Source organism: Prionailurus viverrinus, chromosome D3, assembly GCF_022837055.1.
Source record: "Prionailurus viverrinus isolate Anna chromosome D3, UM_Priviv_1.0, whole genome shotgun sequence".
Taxonomy (NCBI): domain Eukaryota; kingdom Metazoa; phylum Chordata; class Mammalia; order Carnivora; family Felidae; genus Prionailurus; species Prionailurus viverrinus.
The window spans coordinates 18,849,217-18,864,063 of record NC_062572.1 but is presented as its reverse complement, the minus strand read 5'-3'; the positions used below and the strand labels follow the sequence as shown (position 1 = coordinate 18,864,063).

The 14,847-nt window shown below is 61.3% G+C and overlaps 1 protein-coding gene across 2 annotated transcripts in view; it reads right to left on the bottom strand.

Annotated features, from left to right (window-relative positions):
* Positions 1 to 2,936: 2,936 nt before the first annotated feature.
* The window catches only part of FAM222A (family with sequence similarity 222 member A), a 54,346-nt gene continuing 42,435 nt past the window's right edge, over positions 2,937 to 14,847 (bottom strand). For both annotated transcript variants that reach the window (XM_047828091.1, XM_047828092.1), the window contains exon 3: positions 2,937 to 5,051. In XM_047828091.1, coding sequence (XP_047684047.1) covers positions 3,769 to 5,051 — 1,283 coding nt within the window. In that variant the 3' untranslated portion in view covers positions 2,937 to 3,768. The remainder of the gene's footprint in view (positions 5,052 to 14,847) is intronic.

Genomic DNA, 14,847 nt, shown 5'->3' with positions numbered 1-14,847 from the left:
GCTTGCACAAGCTCTGGTTGGGGAGGGGGGGGGGGCAGACAGAGGGCAGATTGTCCCCTCTGCCCCTTCACCCAGCACCACACCCTGCAGCCGGCAGTGGGGGCCCCAAGGCTGGACCTTTGTGCTGGAGCCCAGGGGGCCACATCTGGGGCTTGGTGGTAGTTTATTGTTCTCCGCAAAGCGCGGCAGGTCAGAGGTCAGACTCTGAATCAGACAGGCCTGGGGTCGATCCCAGCCGCTTCGGCCTCAGCTGACGCTGGGCAAAGCGATTGCCCTCCCTGGGGGCGTCACTAGCCTCACCTGGGACACTGGGACGTGCACCTGTATCGTGGTGAATGGTCGTGGCGACTAACACCGTTTAGCACCGAGCCTGGTGACTAGTGTGTCTGGGGTGACTGTGGGCCCTTGGTGATTGTAGCGTCGATGGTAACGTCGTGGTCGCCTGCACTGCGAGGCGATGATATAAAGGGCAGGGCTGCGGCATGTCAGCATGGTGATTCTGGAAGGCTCTTCGCGCTCAGCTAGTTCAGCTCCTGGGAAGAAGGAGCCTGGCCAAGGCGCGGGGGGGAAGCCGGTGCTAGGGCAGGGCCAGAACCCCAGCCGGACCCTGGGGCCCGCCCCAGTCTGTCTGTGCCACGTGCCCCCACCGCCCACGGCGCAGGCCCCGCCCCACAAAGGTGGAGCCTTTCCCGGATAGGAGGCGGGTCCTCAATCTGCAATTCCAGCATCTCCAAATGCAGGGACCTGGCTCGGCCTGTGGCTCCAGGCTTGCCTCCGTGTGCTCCCCTGATGCCCCTGGCCGTGGGCCCAGGACGTGGGGACCTGGGCTACCGGGAGATCACATCACGTTGGTGCGGAGGCGGCCCCTGGGAACAGCTGAGCCACAGGCCGACACCCAGCCCTGAATCTAGCCCTAGACCCTGTCCCTCTGCCCCTCTCCAAGTTCCAGAACGGTGCTTTCGTGTTCTTGAATTCCCTCGCTGGTCCAGGGTCACTCGGAGGAGCAAAGCTCCGACTCCAGCCTGCTTCTAGCTCCCTCCAGAGGCTGGGCCTTCTGGGCTGCCCACCTCCAGGGACCTCCCGGACACGGCGCGGCCCCAGGCGGGCTGCAGCTCTGCGTGAGGGCGGAGGCTGCCCGAGCCCGGGTGCGGGGCCTGACGCTCCCCTCCTGTCGGTCCGCCAGGCCATCCTCAGGTTCTGCGTTCTCATCCCGTAAGATGGGGATGACTTTGTTGCATACGTACCTGATGCAGCTGCTGTGAGACTCCCATTTCGGGAGGTCAGAAGAGCTCTTTGTCAACTGCTCTCTGCTTCCCACTTATGCTCACCCCCAGCGGCCTGCCTGGCAGTACTTTCTCAGTTTGTCACCAGCAGGACCCCGGGGCTGCTCCCCAGGGCATGACAGTGATGTGCGGAAGGGCCTGGGTCCCGCCCTGGCACCCAGGTGGGGCTCTGAGCATGGGAAGGGAGGCCTGCATCAAACGAACTGGGGGTGGGGCTCCTGGGGGCTCAGTCAGTTAAGCGTCCCACTTGGGCTCAGGTCATGATCTCATGGTTCATGGGTTCAGGCCCTGTGTCGGCTCTCTGCTGTCAGCACACAGCCCGCTTCACAAACTCTGTCCCTCTATCTGCCTCTCCCCTGCTCGCTCTGCCTCTCAAAAATAAATAAGCTTAAAAAAAATAATTTAAAAACTTAAAAAGAAATAACAACAAAAACAAACTGGGGGCTCCCCAGGTCCCCCAGGCTAGATGGCGGGCTCCCCTGCCCGGGGAGAGGGCAGAGACAGGATGTGAAAAAGAGTCCATGCTGTGGGATCCAGACCCCAACTTTTCAGAATTGCTGTGTGACCTTAGGCAGGTCACCTAACATCTCTGAGCCTCGGTTTCTTCCTCTCAGACACCTACAAGGATGTGGCGAGGCTCCAGTGAGATACAGTGTGTATGAACACGCCCAGCACAAAGTTAGGTGCCTGATGAATGCCAAGTGTCCCGGGGTGGGGGAGTCTGTAGATCTCCAGGCGCCGGGGCCTGGAGTGGGTGTGTGCCGGGGCTGGCCAGGGAGAAGGTCACTGCCACAGCCACTTTGGCCTGCGCACGGCCATACTGCCCCGTGGACGCTTGGAGCGGGTCAGGCACAGGGGAAAAGCTGGGAAGGCATCTCGTGACGCAGGGAGACACCATCCCCAGACCACCTCGGCACCATTCAGGGAACGAGCCAAGGGGCCCGGGCTTGGTTCTGTCTCAGCCGCTCTGTAGACCGGTCGCCGGCCACGACCCAGCGGCCTTCCGCCTGTGTGCGGACATGTAAACGGGGTAAATGACGGTGTCTACCTTGAAAGAGCTGGAAAAGGAAATGAAACACTGAATGCAGAGTGGCCGGCGGGTGCCAGGAGGTTCCTGGCCTGCTTCCTCAGGGCTCCAAGCCCGGTCGGCAGCGGGGGAGACAGCCCGTTTTACTCCTGAGGGAGGGAGGGAGGGAGGGAGGGAGGAGAGAACAAAACAATTCCACAGCTGAGACACCATCTGTGTTTTCCTTTTTTTTTCTTTCTCTTCGTTTTTAAAACAATATAGTGCAGACTGCACTTCTCACAGTAGAATATAATGGTCAATTTTAGTATAAAAAAAAAACATTCTCAGAGATTTGTAAATGCACTTAGTGCTCGAACAGGCCTTGGAGAGATACAGTACCGCTTCCGGAGTGCCAGAGGGGCCGGGACTTGGGGACCGAAGAGGGGGCTCCTTGCCTGCCTCCCCATGGTGTGGGGTGGGCCTTGGAGGGCAGCTTGCAGGAAGGGCGTTGGATTGGGTCTCCCGGTTAAAACCAGTAGGTTGCCTCTCACTGGCTCTGAGGAGAACCCCTGAGGAAGGCAGGCCAGGGTCCCTCTGACTGGTGTCTAAGGTGGCAGGCCCACCGTCAGCCCCTGTGGTGCCTTTGTGCGAATAGGAAAATGGCGCCCCTTCCTCAAGATTCAGAAAACTGCCGTAATAAATATACACGTCTAGGATGCAAATGGTGTCTCCTTGGACGAGGTGCCCTTGTGCGGTGCACAGCCTGTACAGCCGTGCCCAGCAGCCCTGTAAGATGTGGAGAGAAAGGGGATGGTGGTAGTACGGGGTCTGGGGGGTGGGGATGGGGGTGTAATTCTGTTTGGGGAAGAAATGGGAGGAGGGAAGGAGAATCTAGAGGAGGAGGAGCAGGGGGACTGGTGGTCCTTGGAGCCTCTCTCAGAGTGGTCTTCACTTGGATTGGCCAGTGGGGGACACTGTAGGCCCTGTGACTTCCTATACCCCCTCTCTGCTCCTTTTCCAGGAGACGGGGAGCCCGTGGGGGGAGGAGCTCTCTGACCCGTGGGGGCTGCTCTGACCCCACCCTGACTCTGGACCATCACATTTCCTCCTGTGTCCCCCCGTGGCCTGAGCCCCTCTCTTGGGAAAGCCAGCAAGAACCATTCCTGTTTTAAAGTGGTTTCTCTCTCCCTGCCTCTGCCAGCTTGGATGGAGGAAGTGGTGGACGTCAGTGGTGGTCCTGGGCCCTCCCCGTGTCCTCGGGCAGCCGATAGCAGGGAGGGGCCTTGGGGAGAAAGGTGGCCCCGCCACTCCCCATCAGGTGGCCGCACGGCAGCAGCCTGCCCGGCTTCCCTGTGGGCACCCACGGGCACTCGGGCACAGGGCGAGGCTGGGCGCCCCTGTGCGCCGCCCACCCTGCTCTGCGGCCTGCCTTCCCGCTCGACGCCCTGTCCGTCTGTCCACGCGTCCGCCGGGCAGGCCTTATCTGTAGACGGGCAGGCGGATGTGGGCGTGCTGGTGGTCGAGCAGCCGGGGCACAGCCACGGTCTCGTAGCCCTTGCCCAGCATCTGCTCCTTGATGCAGGGCGGCCGGATGTCATTGATGAGATACTCCAGCGACTGCAGGCTGCTGCTCAGCACGGCCGTGTTGCACACGCTCTTGCTGGGCAGGCCCGAGAGGGCCTCCACGGGGGGGCCCGCCAGCTCCCGGGGCGCCCCCGGCCCCAGCTCCGTGATGGCCACGGCCGCCGCCGGGTTGTAGCAATCGCTGGTGGGAGTCACCAGCACGCTGTTCCAGGGGGCGGCGAAGTACTGGCCCACGGTGAAGCCGGTGGGCAGCCCCATGGCGCAGCTGAGGGGCGACCCGCTGGCCCGCTCGTACACCCGCCCCCCGCACGCCTCGGGGGACTTGCTGGCCGCCGTGCCGCCGCTGTAGGCCCTCAGCGGCTGGGGTGGGGGTGGGGGCGGCTTCTGCGGCCACAGCAGGTAATCCAGGCCCCCGTCGGCGTACCCTGCAGGCTTGGTGGCCCCAGCCAACGTCGAGGCCGCCGTGCCGCCCTGGCCCAGCTCGGCACCTTTCCGGCAGTCGGGCAGGCCGGCGGCAGCAGCCGAGTAGGCCATGCCGGGGAAGCTGGGCACGGGGCCGTGCTTGGCCGGGCTGGGGTGGGGACCGGCTACGGCCTGGCAGGCGGCAGGCGCGGCGCCCGGGGCCTGGCACTGCTGGTTGAGCTGGTAGAGGATGCTGTGGATGGAGGGCAGGTTGGAAGGCGGCAGGGGCAGGCCGCGGCCAGGCAGGGGGATGACGGAGGCGGCGGTGGCGGCGGCCGCGGGCAGGCCGGGTGGTGGGGCGGGTGCCTCGGGCGGCTTGGGGTAGGCCAGGGGCCCCAGAGTGCTGGGCGCCGGGTAGGGCGCGATGCCCACCTGCACGGCAGCTGGTGACAGCTTGGTCCGCTTGCCCTCGGCGCTCTTGAGCACGCTTTTGGCAGGCCCGGCAGGCGCGGCGCTGCCGGAGGAGGAGACGGCGGCCTTGACAATGGCCAGCAGGCCCTGGTAGCCGGCGGCGTGCTGCGGGTAGGGGCTGTAGCGCTGGCCGCTGGTGTCATAGCCGTTGACCGTGCGGCCCAGGTGCTTGTGCTGGGGCACCCGGATGTTGGTGGGGAAGATCTTGATGGACAGCGGGCTGTTGGCCACCTTCTCGGCATAGGCGTCCAGCTCGGCCGGGCTCGGGTAGCGGGACGAATGCATGGAGCTGGCGGCCGTCTCGCCTGCGGAGACAAGCGGAGAGGAAAGCACAGGTGAGGGCTGACCCCGCGACCCGTGGAGGCGGTGTGGCCACAGCCCTGCCACTCCCTCCTCTGGGTCCCCATTTGCCCCCTCGCCCCTCCGTTTGTCCCTTCCAAACCCCAGAGCTTCGCCTTGGGTGTAAGGTACAGAAAGCAAACTGCATGCATCGTAAGCTGAGCTTTCACGGACGGAACGCGCTGGGCCGAGCGATGGGTCACTGCCGGTCCCCCCAGAGTGTCGCCTGCGACTCTGCCCAAGCGCACAGCCGTCCTGACTTCCGATGGCAGCGTCTGTACACGCAGGCTGGAATCCCGCCAGGCGTCCTTGGCCGCATCGGCCTCTGCCACCCAAGGTGTTTTGTGAGGTTCACTCAGGTGGCCGTGGTTCGCGCTTCCTCACGGCCGTGTGGTACTCGTGTGGACTCCTCCTTCCTGCTGCTGACGGCATTTGGGTGGTTTCCAGTTTGGGGCTGACACACACACACTGCCACGCTTCCTGGTGTACAAGTACCCAGTGAGTTCTCTTGGGACTTTGCCTGGGACGGGGATTCGGGGCAGGTGAACCTGCAGCTTCAGGAGAAGACGCCCCATGCTTTGCCAAGGAGCCTGTGCCGGGCCATGCTCCCCCGGCGGAAAACAGGAGTTCTGGGGGCTCCGCACCCTCACTGATGCTTGGCGCCCCGTCTTCACACCACACTGGTGGCAGGCCCTTCCTCCTAGTTCTTCGTCATCCTCTCTGCGCCTCCCTTGGCTCATCTGTAAAATGGGATGATGGCCACCTGCTGACCTCTATGGGATAGTTAAATGTGTTGCTATGTGAACAGAGCCCAGCACAAGGCCTGGGACAGACAGGAGCTGCTCTGTTGGCTTTCGTCGGTTGCTCACATGACCTGCCTTGATCAGCAGGCAGGGGAGGAGGGGTTTTAGCCACAGTGGCTGCCCGTCCCATCCCCAAGTCTGCCTGTCACCTACAAGGCCAGGGTGGTAACCACTGCCTCTTCTTCGCGCTGTCATTGTGGGGCCGGAGGCTGCACTTTGTGTGACAGGCTGACCGTCCTACCGGCCACCGTCCTGGGGGAGGTGGGCTGCTGGTGGGCAGACCCCCCTTTTCCATCCAGAGCCCCTCCCCGGGGCCTGAGACATTCCTCAGTGCTGCCCAGGACCCTCCCGAGGTGGGGAAAGGAGGGTGGGGCAGGGGTGGGCTGTGGGAGACAGATGGGAGGTCTCCGGATTTTAGAGCTGGCTGGCCTGAGTGGAGTCCTGCCTGGTTGTGGGGCTTTGCGGCTTGCCTGACCGAGCCTCCCCACCTGTGAACCGGGGATCATGATTGTGTCAGTTGTGCAGGGTGGCCTGGAGTGTTGGCTGCCAAAGGGGGTGAGACACACAGTCGGAGTTGGGAGATGGTCACCTGTCTAGGTCCTGGGGCGAGGGGCCCCTCCCTACAAGGTCTCTGCAGCACACTGCCTTTCTCCTGCCTCGTGACACCCTTGGGGCCCACCGGTGACTCCCGGGGGAACTTGAGAATGGGGTGCCTCAGTTTCCTCATCTGTAAAACGGGAGGTGATACTGCCATGAACGCTGCCTCCCAGGGTGGCTGCGAACTTTCAGGAGTTGCGCGTGGTGGAGTACGGGCAGCATCGGGTGCTCTCCGAGTGGGAGTGTTGACGCCCTCCCCATCTGCTTGGGATGAGGGCCGTCCTGGGGGCGGAAGGGCAGGGGCTCAGGCTGCCCTTCCTTCCGGCCAGCCTGGGGGGTCCTGGCACTGTGGCTGGAGTGGAGTGCAGACCCCACCTGCCCATCCCTTGAAGGTCTCACCCCACATCCCATCCATTCAGAGCCTCACCCCTGAGCCCCTTGTTGGGCTCACAGCCGGTCGGAGCAAGACACGTGCTGTGATGGGAAGGCTAAGGCATTTGGGGATGGGGCAGGGGCCTCACCCAGCAGGGCTCTGGAAAGCGAGACAGCTTTCTGGAAGAAAGGGCATCCCAGTGAAGGCGATGTCAAAAGGGGCGAGGAGAGGGGAGAGCAGCATATTTCAGGCAGAAGAAACAGCACAGGCAGAGGTCCAGAGGTGAGGAAGCACGTCCTGAGTGAGGAACTGTAAGTAATGTGGAATGAGAGCAGAAGCCCGGATCAGGCGTGTGGAAGAGGAGAGACAGGCGGCCTGGAGGGCAGGGGGCCAGTGCAAAGGGGCCTCCTCGCCGCAGGGCAGGGGAGGGGTGGGGCACACATGCGTGTTGCAAAGGTCATTCCCTTCTGCCCTAAGGTGCAGGAATGTGGTCTGACCTGGGCAGGGCAGCAGGGAGGGAAGAGGCAGGCGGCACTCAGCATGCCAAGGAGACTAGGGGAGTGCCCCTTCATCCCTCGGGCCTAATCCGGGGCCCGGCAGGTGGAGCTGACCCCTGGCTGGCCACAGGCCCGCATCCTGACCCTGCCTGGGGCAGCCCCCTCCCTAAGTGGCCTAAAATAAACTCGGTGTGGAGAATGGAAATGTCACTTTGGCCAACGGGGGAATCTTTCTCTGAGATTGGATTTAAACTACATTATACAAGCAATTTCATGGGCACTTAGCGCCGCTCGGAGAGTCCCGCAAAAAAGGGACCAGCTCTTCATTTACCAGCCATAAATCAGCAGTTGCTATAATGAGCACAAAAATGTCACTTTTATGCAATTTTACAGATGAACAAAACTGGTGAAATTAACTGTGGTAACCTACTATAGTCAGCAAAAGCGGCTGCCGGGGAAAAAAAATTATATCTGTATGTATTTTTGTTCCTCTTAAACCCTCTTCCCAAGCAGGTTTCTGCCATTGTGGTGTGAAAACTCATTTGTCCTCACCATTATACTTTCATTTGGAGTTTATCTTGAGTATCCAATGAGCCACCAACTGTGAAAATGATTAAATCTACAAAATCTATCTAATGGATGGAATAAATTAGGTGTTTAAAACCTTTAAGAAGAAGAAGAGAGCGGGGCGGGGGGTGGGGGGTTGGGAATAAGTACTGCCTGTTACTGGTTCCCATTCACTGAAATGAGGAGCCCATCTGCCCCCCTGCTGGCCATTAGGGCTCCAGGAGGGTGGGCTGGTCCCTGCAGCACTTGGGGGAGTGGATGGAGCCTGCCCTCTGGTGAGCACGGAGCATGCGCTAGACTCTGGGCCTACGGCTTTTCTTGACGTCTCATTTGGAGCACCTGACCACTCAGAAGTGAGCGGTGGTCCCCACTTTACAGATGAGGCAGCAGACGAGTCAAAGCATTCGGCAGACAGCCACCAAGATGTGCCACACCCCTCTGCATCACTATCATCTCTTGGTACTCATGCCCGTGTGCTGCTTCCCCCCCCCCCCCCCGCCCCCAAGTGGGGCTGACCCAGGTGACCCGTGAGGTCCTGTGGACCCAGCCAGGGCCAGATCACGGAGGCACTGTGGCTTCCTCCTCACTCACCCGGATCGCTTGCTGTGGGGGAAGCAGCCCACGGGGGAGATGAACGGGGGTCTCCCACCCACAGCCATGCGAGGCAGCCCCGGTCGAGCCTTCGGATGAGTATGGTCCCGGCCAGCATCCTGATTGCAGCTTCATGGAAGACGCAGAGCAGAACTACCCAGTCAAGCCTCTCCTGAATCCCTGGATCACAGACCATGAACGAGAACACACGTCTGTCCAGGTCTCAAGCTGCTAAGTTCTGAAGTCACTGGCTACATGGCAACAGATAACTAGCAGAGGCCCCTGTTCTACAGATGAGGGTATGACCTCAGGGCTTCCTAAGACCACGCCACGGGAAGGGGCGGTGCTGAGACTGGACCTGGCATGTCTTCCTTCCAAGTCTTCATAACGCTCGCCTCATGAGGCAGGCCCCCGTGAAGCCAGGACACTCGAGAGGCTCTCCCTCTTCCATAGAACTGGGGGGGGGGGGGCGGGGAGGGTGGGAATAGTCCAAAGGAGGGACCCCGGAGTCAGCCCGGAGGCAGGAGGTGAGCTGTTAGAGGTCACAGGCCCGGCAGCTCTCACCCCTGCCCTTGGCTGGCTGCTAGGGCCTGCCAACCCTTGGCCCTGAGCGGGTCTCGCCTGGCATGTGCTCAGGGCTCTCCGGTGTCTTGAATGGGAGTGCCTTTGGGTGGGGACATGGGTGTGCCCCTGCAGGTCACCAGAGTCCCCAGTCCCGAACCTGGCCCAGTTGCGCTGAGGCCGTGGCTGCTGCAGCCCCTGCTTTGTGCCTTGTTCCTGAAGGGCTTTCTCCTGAGCCACCCTGGGTGCCTCACACCCAGCTCTTCCCACCAGGTTTCCTGGAGGGGGGCCCAGCCACCAGTTCAGTGCTCTTGCACAGCCCCGTGTGGCCATTGTGATGACACAAAAAAGGCCTCACAGATGGCACCAGCCGAGCCGGCTGTCTCTGGCGGGCTTCTCAGCAGCGGTGAGGATGGGGGATGTGGGAAGAGCGCTCACAGGGCTAACGGGTGGCAGGGGAGGGGGCCTGTTGGGGGATCCCAGCGCCTCTTTTCCGTGCTACTCCCTCCCTGCCTTCTCGGGTCCCCCAGCTGGGCTCCATCAGTGCCTGGGCTTGGTCACCACGTGCCGGGGACTTGTCCTTCTCCCCCACCAGACTCGGGCTCCCTGAGCTGGCTTGCTCACTGCGGAGTCCCCGGTGTCTACAGGACACATAGTAGGTGCTCAGGAATGTCTCAATGAATGATGGCGCTGTGCCCAGACGGACCCGTCCAGCCTGGGGGCCCCTGTTCACTGCCAGTCATGACACTTGGGAGGAACTAAGCTAAGCGGACAGCCTCGTGGAGAGCTGCTTCTCAGAAGCCTGCCCTCAGCCCCGCATCCACCAGATGCTTCCTGGGCCCTCGTCTATGCAGGCACTATGCAGGGCCTGGGAAAAGCAGCAGTAACCAAAGCCCAGGCCTGGAGCCGACAGTCTCGTGGGGCGACAATCCTATACCTCGAGTCAGGCAGCAACCAGCCCCGGAAACAAGGATAGAGTGGGTGTGGTAGTTTTAGAACACGCCCACGAATTCTCCCACTCCTCCCACAAATCGCGGAGGCCGCTTTTCCTTCACTCGAACAGGAAGTAACTGGGCAACTCCATTCTACTGAGCAGAGTGGGGCAGACACGATGTTGTGTGGCTGGGTCTTTGCGGCGTGGCTTCGCCTGGAGCCCGAGGTGGCTCTGTGTCGGTGCCTCGGGGCGTCCACCCCTGGAACCCAGGCACTGTGCTCTCGGAAGTCCAGGTCACGTGGAGAGGTCACGTGTGGGTGTTTTCCCGACCCCCAGCATCAACCACCTGATATATGAGGAAGCAAAAGCCTTCAGAAGGTTCCAGCCCCCAGCCTGTGCCCTGTCCGTACCCCTGAGCGTACCACACTGCTGTCAGAGGCCACTGACTTTTGGGGTAATTTGTTGTGCAAGCACAGTAACAGAAACAGCAGGGCACAGGGGACGGGGCAGACCTGGTGGAGGGGTGTTCAGTGTGGACTCGGCGATCGGCGAAGAAGGCGTCTCTGATGATACGGCCTTGGAGAGAGGGCGGGAAGGTGAGCGAGTGGGCCGTGAGGCTGTCTGACGAAGAGCAGTGTCCGCAGGGGGACGGCAGGCAACAAGGCCAAGGGGCGTGGACGAGGTGCATCTGGGGAAGCAGAGCCAGCAGGGAAGGCCCGTAGAAGGTGGACAGGGTGGTGTACTTGAGGACCTGGGCTCCTGGTCCACGTTGGAGGGTGGGGACCAGAGGAAGGACGTGACCTACCTTGAGTTTTGATGGGACCCCTTGAGCTACTGGGTGGAAAATAGGGCAGGAATAGGGGCATCAGGAGGAAGTCCTGGGAGCAGCCTGTCCCCACGAGACAGAGCACCCAGCAGGTTCTCAGCAGCAATGTGCTTTGCTGGGCATTGAGACTTGGGTTCTAGAAGGCTCTGACGAAGTGGGCAAAGGTATAGAGTACAGGTATGTGGAAAGAGGAGGTGACAGAGGGGCTGTACTCAAGAGCCCTCCGTCTCTCTCCTTCCCTGTTGAAGGGTTGGGGGGTCAAATCAAGACTGAAGAAGAAAAGAGCCGCAGATGCCAGCATGGCCCTGCCTGGTGAGGGGGCGTTTCGTTTCTTCTCTGTGCTTTTCTGTCGTTGCCAGTGGCTGGCTGTGACCTTGCATTGCTTTAGGGTGGGGGCCAGGCGCACAGCTCTCCTTTCTCCCAGGGCCCTCCTGCCCTTAACGTCTGCGTCGCGCAGCCTGCTTCAAACCCTCCTACTCTTCCCTCGGCCTTGAGCAGCCCGAGGCCCTCCCTGTCTGCCCACCTGGGCGCCCGTCACTGTCCGGCCGCCTCTGCTCCCAGGCAGAGCATGGAGGGCGGCCGGCAGCCTTTTGAAAAGGCATCATGGTGCAGGGGGGCAGATGGGGGCCGAGTCCCAGAGATCTGGATTCAGATCCCGGCTGTGCCACACACGCACCGTGTGGCTTTGGGCGGGCCACGACCCCTCTGGGAACCTCCGTTTTCTCGTAAAATGGGGACACTGCTGCTATTGCTGTCCTTGGAGAATTTTTGTGAGGACCATAAAGGATCCTGTCCTCAGTGGGTGCTGTAGTTGCTGGTGGTGATGAACTCACTGGAGCGCCCTCCACTGTCTCCAAGTCCCCGGGGGGGGGGTGGGGTCTCTGTAAAACCCTCCGGTGGGCCCCAGTGTTTGTGAAATCTGAACTGCTCAGGATGGTATTCGAGGCCCCGGCCATCTGACCCTGACCTCTCTCTGCAACCCTGCTTCCGCACAGGCCCCTGGACACACACATGGTGGCCCCCGGGCCTCCTCTCACCAGCGGACAACCACCCTCCCTTGAGTGTGGCCCCAGGCCAGGCATTGTGCCAAATCCTTACAGCCCCGCCCTCCTGAAGTCCTCACGGCAGCCTGGGAGGCAGCCCTGGGTTTCAGAAGAGGTGAGACATTCAAGGAACAGGGTGTCAAGCAGGGATTTTTGCTGAGGACTGAAGGACAGATGGGCCGGGAATGAGCCCGAAGGCCCAGGCGGGGCAGGGACTGAGGTGAGGTGCACAGGGAGGCCGTGCCCTGCCCGGGGGCGTTCACCCTTGAAATCAGGCTCCGTCACTGGGTGGGGCAAATCATACACCTGGCGGGTGGGAAACGGCCCAAGGACCGTCACTTTGAGAGCTCTGGTCACATAGAAAGGATCCGTGAGCCAGGATCTGAGCCCTGGCCATGTGTCCCCTGGGCACCACAGACGCCGTGGCTTGGGATGATTCTCGCACACCGACACGCATTCCCTCCGTAACCAAATTCCCACTGGTCCTTTAGAGCCCGGCTGGAAGGAGGCCTCCCTGTGCTCCCCTCCCGCACACACCCAACTCATCCAGTCTGCGTCCGCCTGTCTCCTGCGCCCTGAGACACCTCTGGGTCCTCCCCGGTTCCTGATTGAGAGTGGTCAGCCTGGGGTTGGGTGCAATTGTCCCCACAGTGCCTGGAGCACAGAAGATGCTTGGATTTCGTGCTGGGAGAATGAAGTACAAAAGGTTGCTTATACCTGCCCTGGGTAGCTGGCTCCGGCACTCCCGGTCTCAGCCGGGACATACCCCCCACCCCACAACGGGCTCCCCAAGCTGTAACTGCCTGTTGACTTGTCTCCAGGGCTAGATACCGAGGCCAAGCCCTGCACTTTCTCACCACCCTGACGCCCGAAAAAAAAAATGTGTGGAACCACGGCAGGTGCTTGGAAAGTGCTGCCGAGTCCAGAGAATTCTCTGTTCTGAGGACTCCGAGAGGCTGAGGGGCAGCAGGCAGACAGCACCCGACTCCTGTGCCTGGAAACAAAGGCGCCCACCCTGTGAGCTGGGCTGCCCCTGCCCCGTGGCCCCCATTAAAGGAAATTTAAAAGGCTGGCTGGAAGTGCGGATGAGCCGTCACTGCCCTTACGTTAATGTTATGAGCCTTTTACAGGTGCGTTAAAGAGACGTGGTTATTAACGAGTATATTAAGCCAATTAAAAGCGGCCCTTTGAGTGGGATTTAATGTTGCTACAGGGAGACGGGAGAACGGGACTCGGCGGCACTGCATCGGGAGGGGGGAGAAGCAGGGGTGGAGGGGTGAGGGCTCTGCTGGAGAGACCACACAGGGCACAGGTGCACAGCTCGGACTCTGGCAGGAGTCAGGCCGTGGCGGACAGACGCGCGGTGTGACCGCTTGCTCCGGGTGACCTTGGACAGGTCACTTAACGTGACCCCGTTTCTCATCTTTAAGGGGATGAAGGGGTGGACAGATCACAGGAGGCTGAAGTCCATGTGATACTCTGCCCTGTAAGGTGTGCGGTACCTGCTCACCAAGGGGCAGGTTGAGGAGGGTGTGGGGGTGGGTGAGGGGGTGGGATGCTAGCGCGGAATTCCTGCCCCCATGCTCCAGGCTTCTCTGTGGGACTCCAGGCACCTTCCGTGGCTACATCCTGGCGCCTCCAGGTGCCGTCCAGCTGAACGCAGGCTCCTGCTGGTCCACTGGACACACTCCTGCAGAAGCCGTCCCCTTGGCGGACCCTGGAGTTCGTGACTGAAATGGAGGTAACTGCAGCTCTCCCGTAGGAGGAGAGGGCGGGCTAAAGGTGTGCCAGGCTCACAGTAGGCGTTCAGCAAACGTCCCCTCTTTTCTCCTGCGGTTGCAGATTTTGCCTGTTGCCTCTTGCCTTCGGGCTCAGGAAGTCACAGCGGGCATTACGTTGTCGAAATGGGGGGAGGGGTGTCCCGGGCTGCTCCGGGGCGCAAGGGGTCCCTGGGCACAGGGCCTGGCCCTAGCCCACAGGGAGGAGCAGTCTGCATCTGCATTCCCCTTTGCTGCCGACACTCTGCCCTTGGAGGTGGCAGCCTCCTGAATGCTCAATTAACGTGACACTAATTAGCTGGTGGCACCGGCAGAATCCCTAATGAGGCCGCCCAGGAAGGAGGGGGGTGCGTGGGGAGGGTGGCTGGGCCGGGGCAGATGCAGCTGTTCTCTGGCCTCCGCTGGGAGGGATGTGGGGAGGGACAGGGGTGGCAGCCAACAACCCTGACCTCCCCCCAGCCCACTGACCGGGGTGTGAATCCCGGTACCCCCATTACTAGCTGGGTGACCTCACGGTGGTGACCCGGTGGCTCCCTGGCCTCCATTTGTCCTATGAGAACAGAGTGAAGGAAGATTAAATGAGAAATCTTGGTACACAGTGGATGCTCAGAAAAGGCTGGCCACCTGGCTTCCAGCTCTTTCTAGGCCAGACTAGGGAGTGCAGGGTGGTGGTTATCACTGGGCGCTGCACAAAGGAGCCTCTCATTCTCTAACCACGTGTGTGCATATGCATGCAGGTTCTCACACACATACGCGCGCGCTTAGGGCACACACGTGGAGCCACTTGTGCCCAGATATTCAGGGACATCCTGTTCACAAAGACCAGCAGGTGCTCACAGGCACACACCTTCCACGCCCTGGTATCCACGCCCTGGAGCGGCCGACGTGGGCTTTAATGCTTCCCCAGCCGGACCTTCCTGCCTCTCGTCGTCTCCTTCCCTTTGCTGCTCCCTGACTGGCTTCTGAGAGCTTACTTCTCACCGTCTCCCGGTACCCAGACCCTGGCTTTGCTGTTTTCCCGACCCGCCTGCGGCATTGCTGGCCTGCCTGCCTGCCCAGTGCCCTTTAGAACTGCTGCCTCTTCTCTCCTCCTTCTGGCCACACACACACACACACCCGTCTGTCTCCATCCAGGACAGCGTGGGTCTGACTCATCTACCCTTCCCTCCCCACTCACCCTGACCCTCCCCAT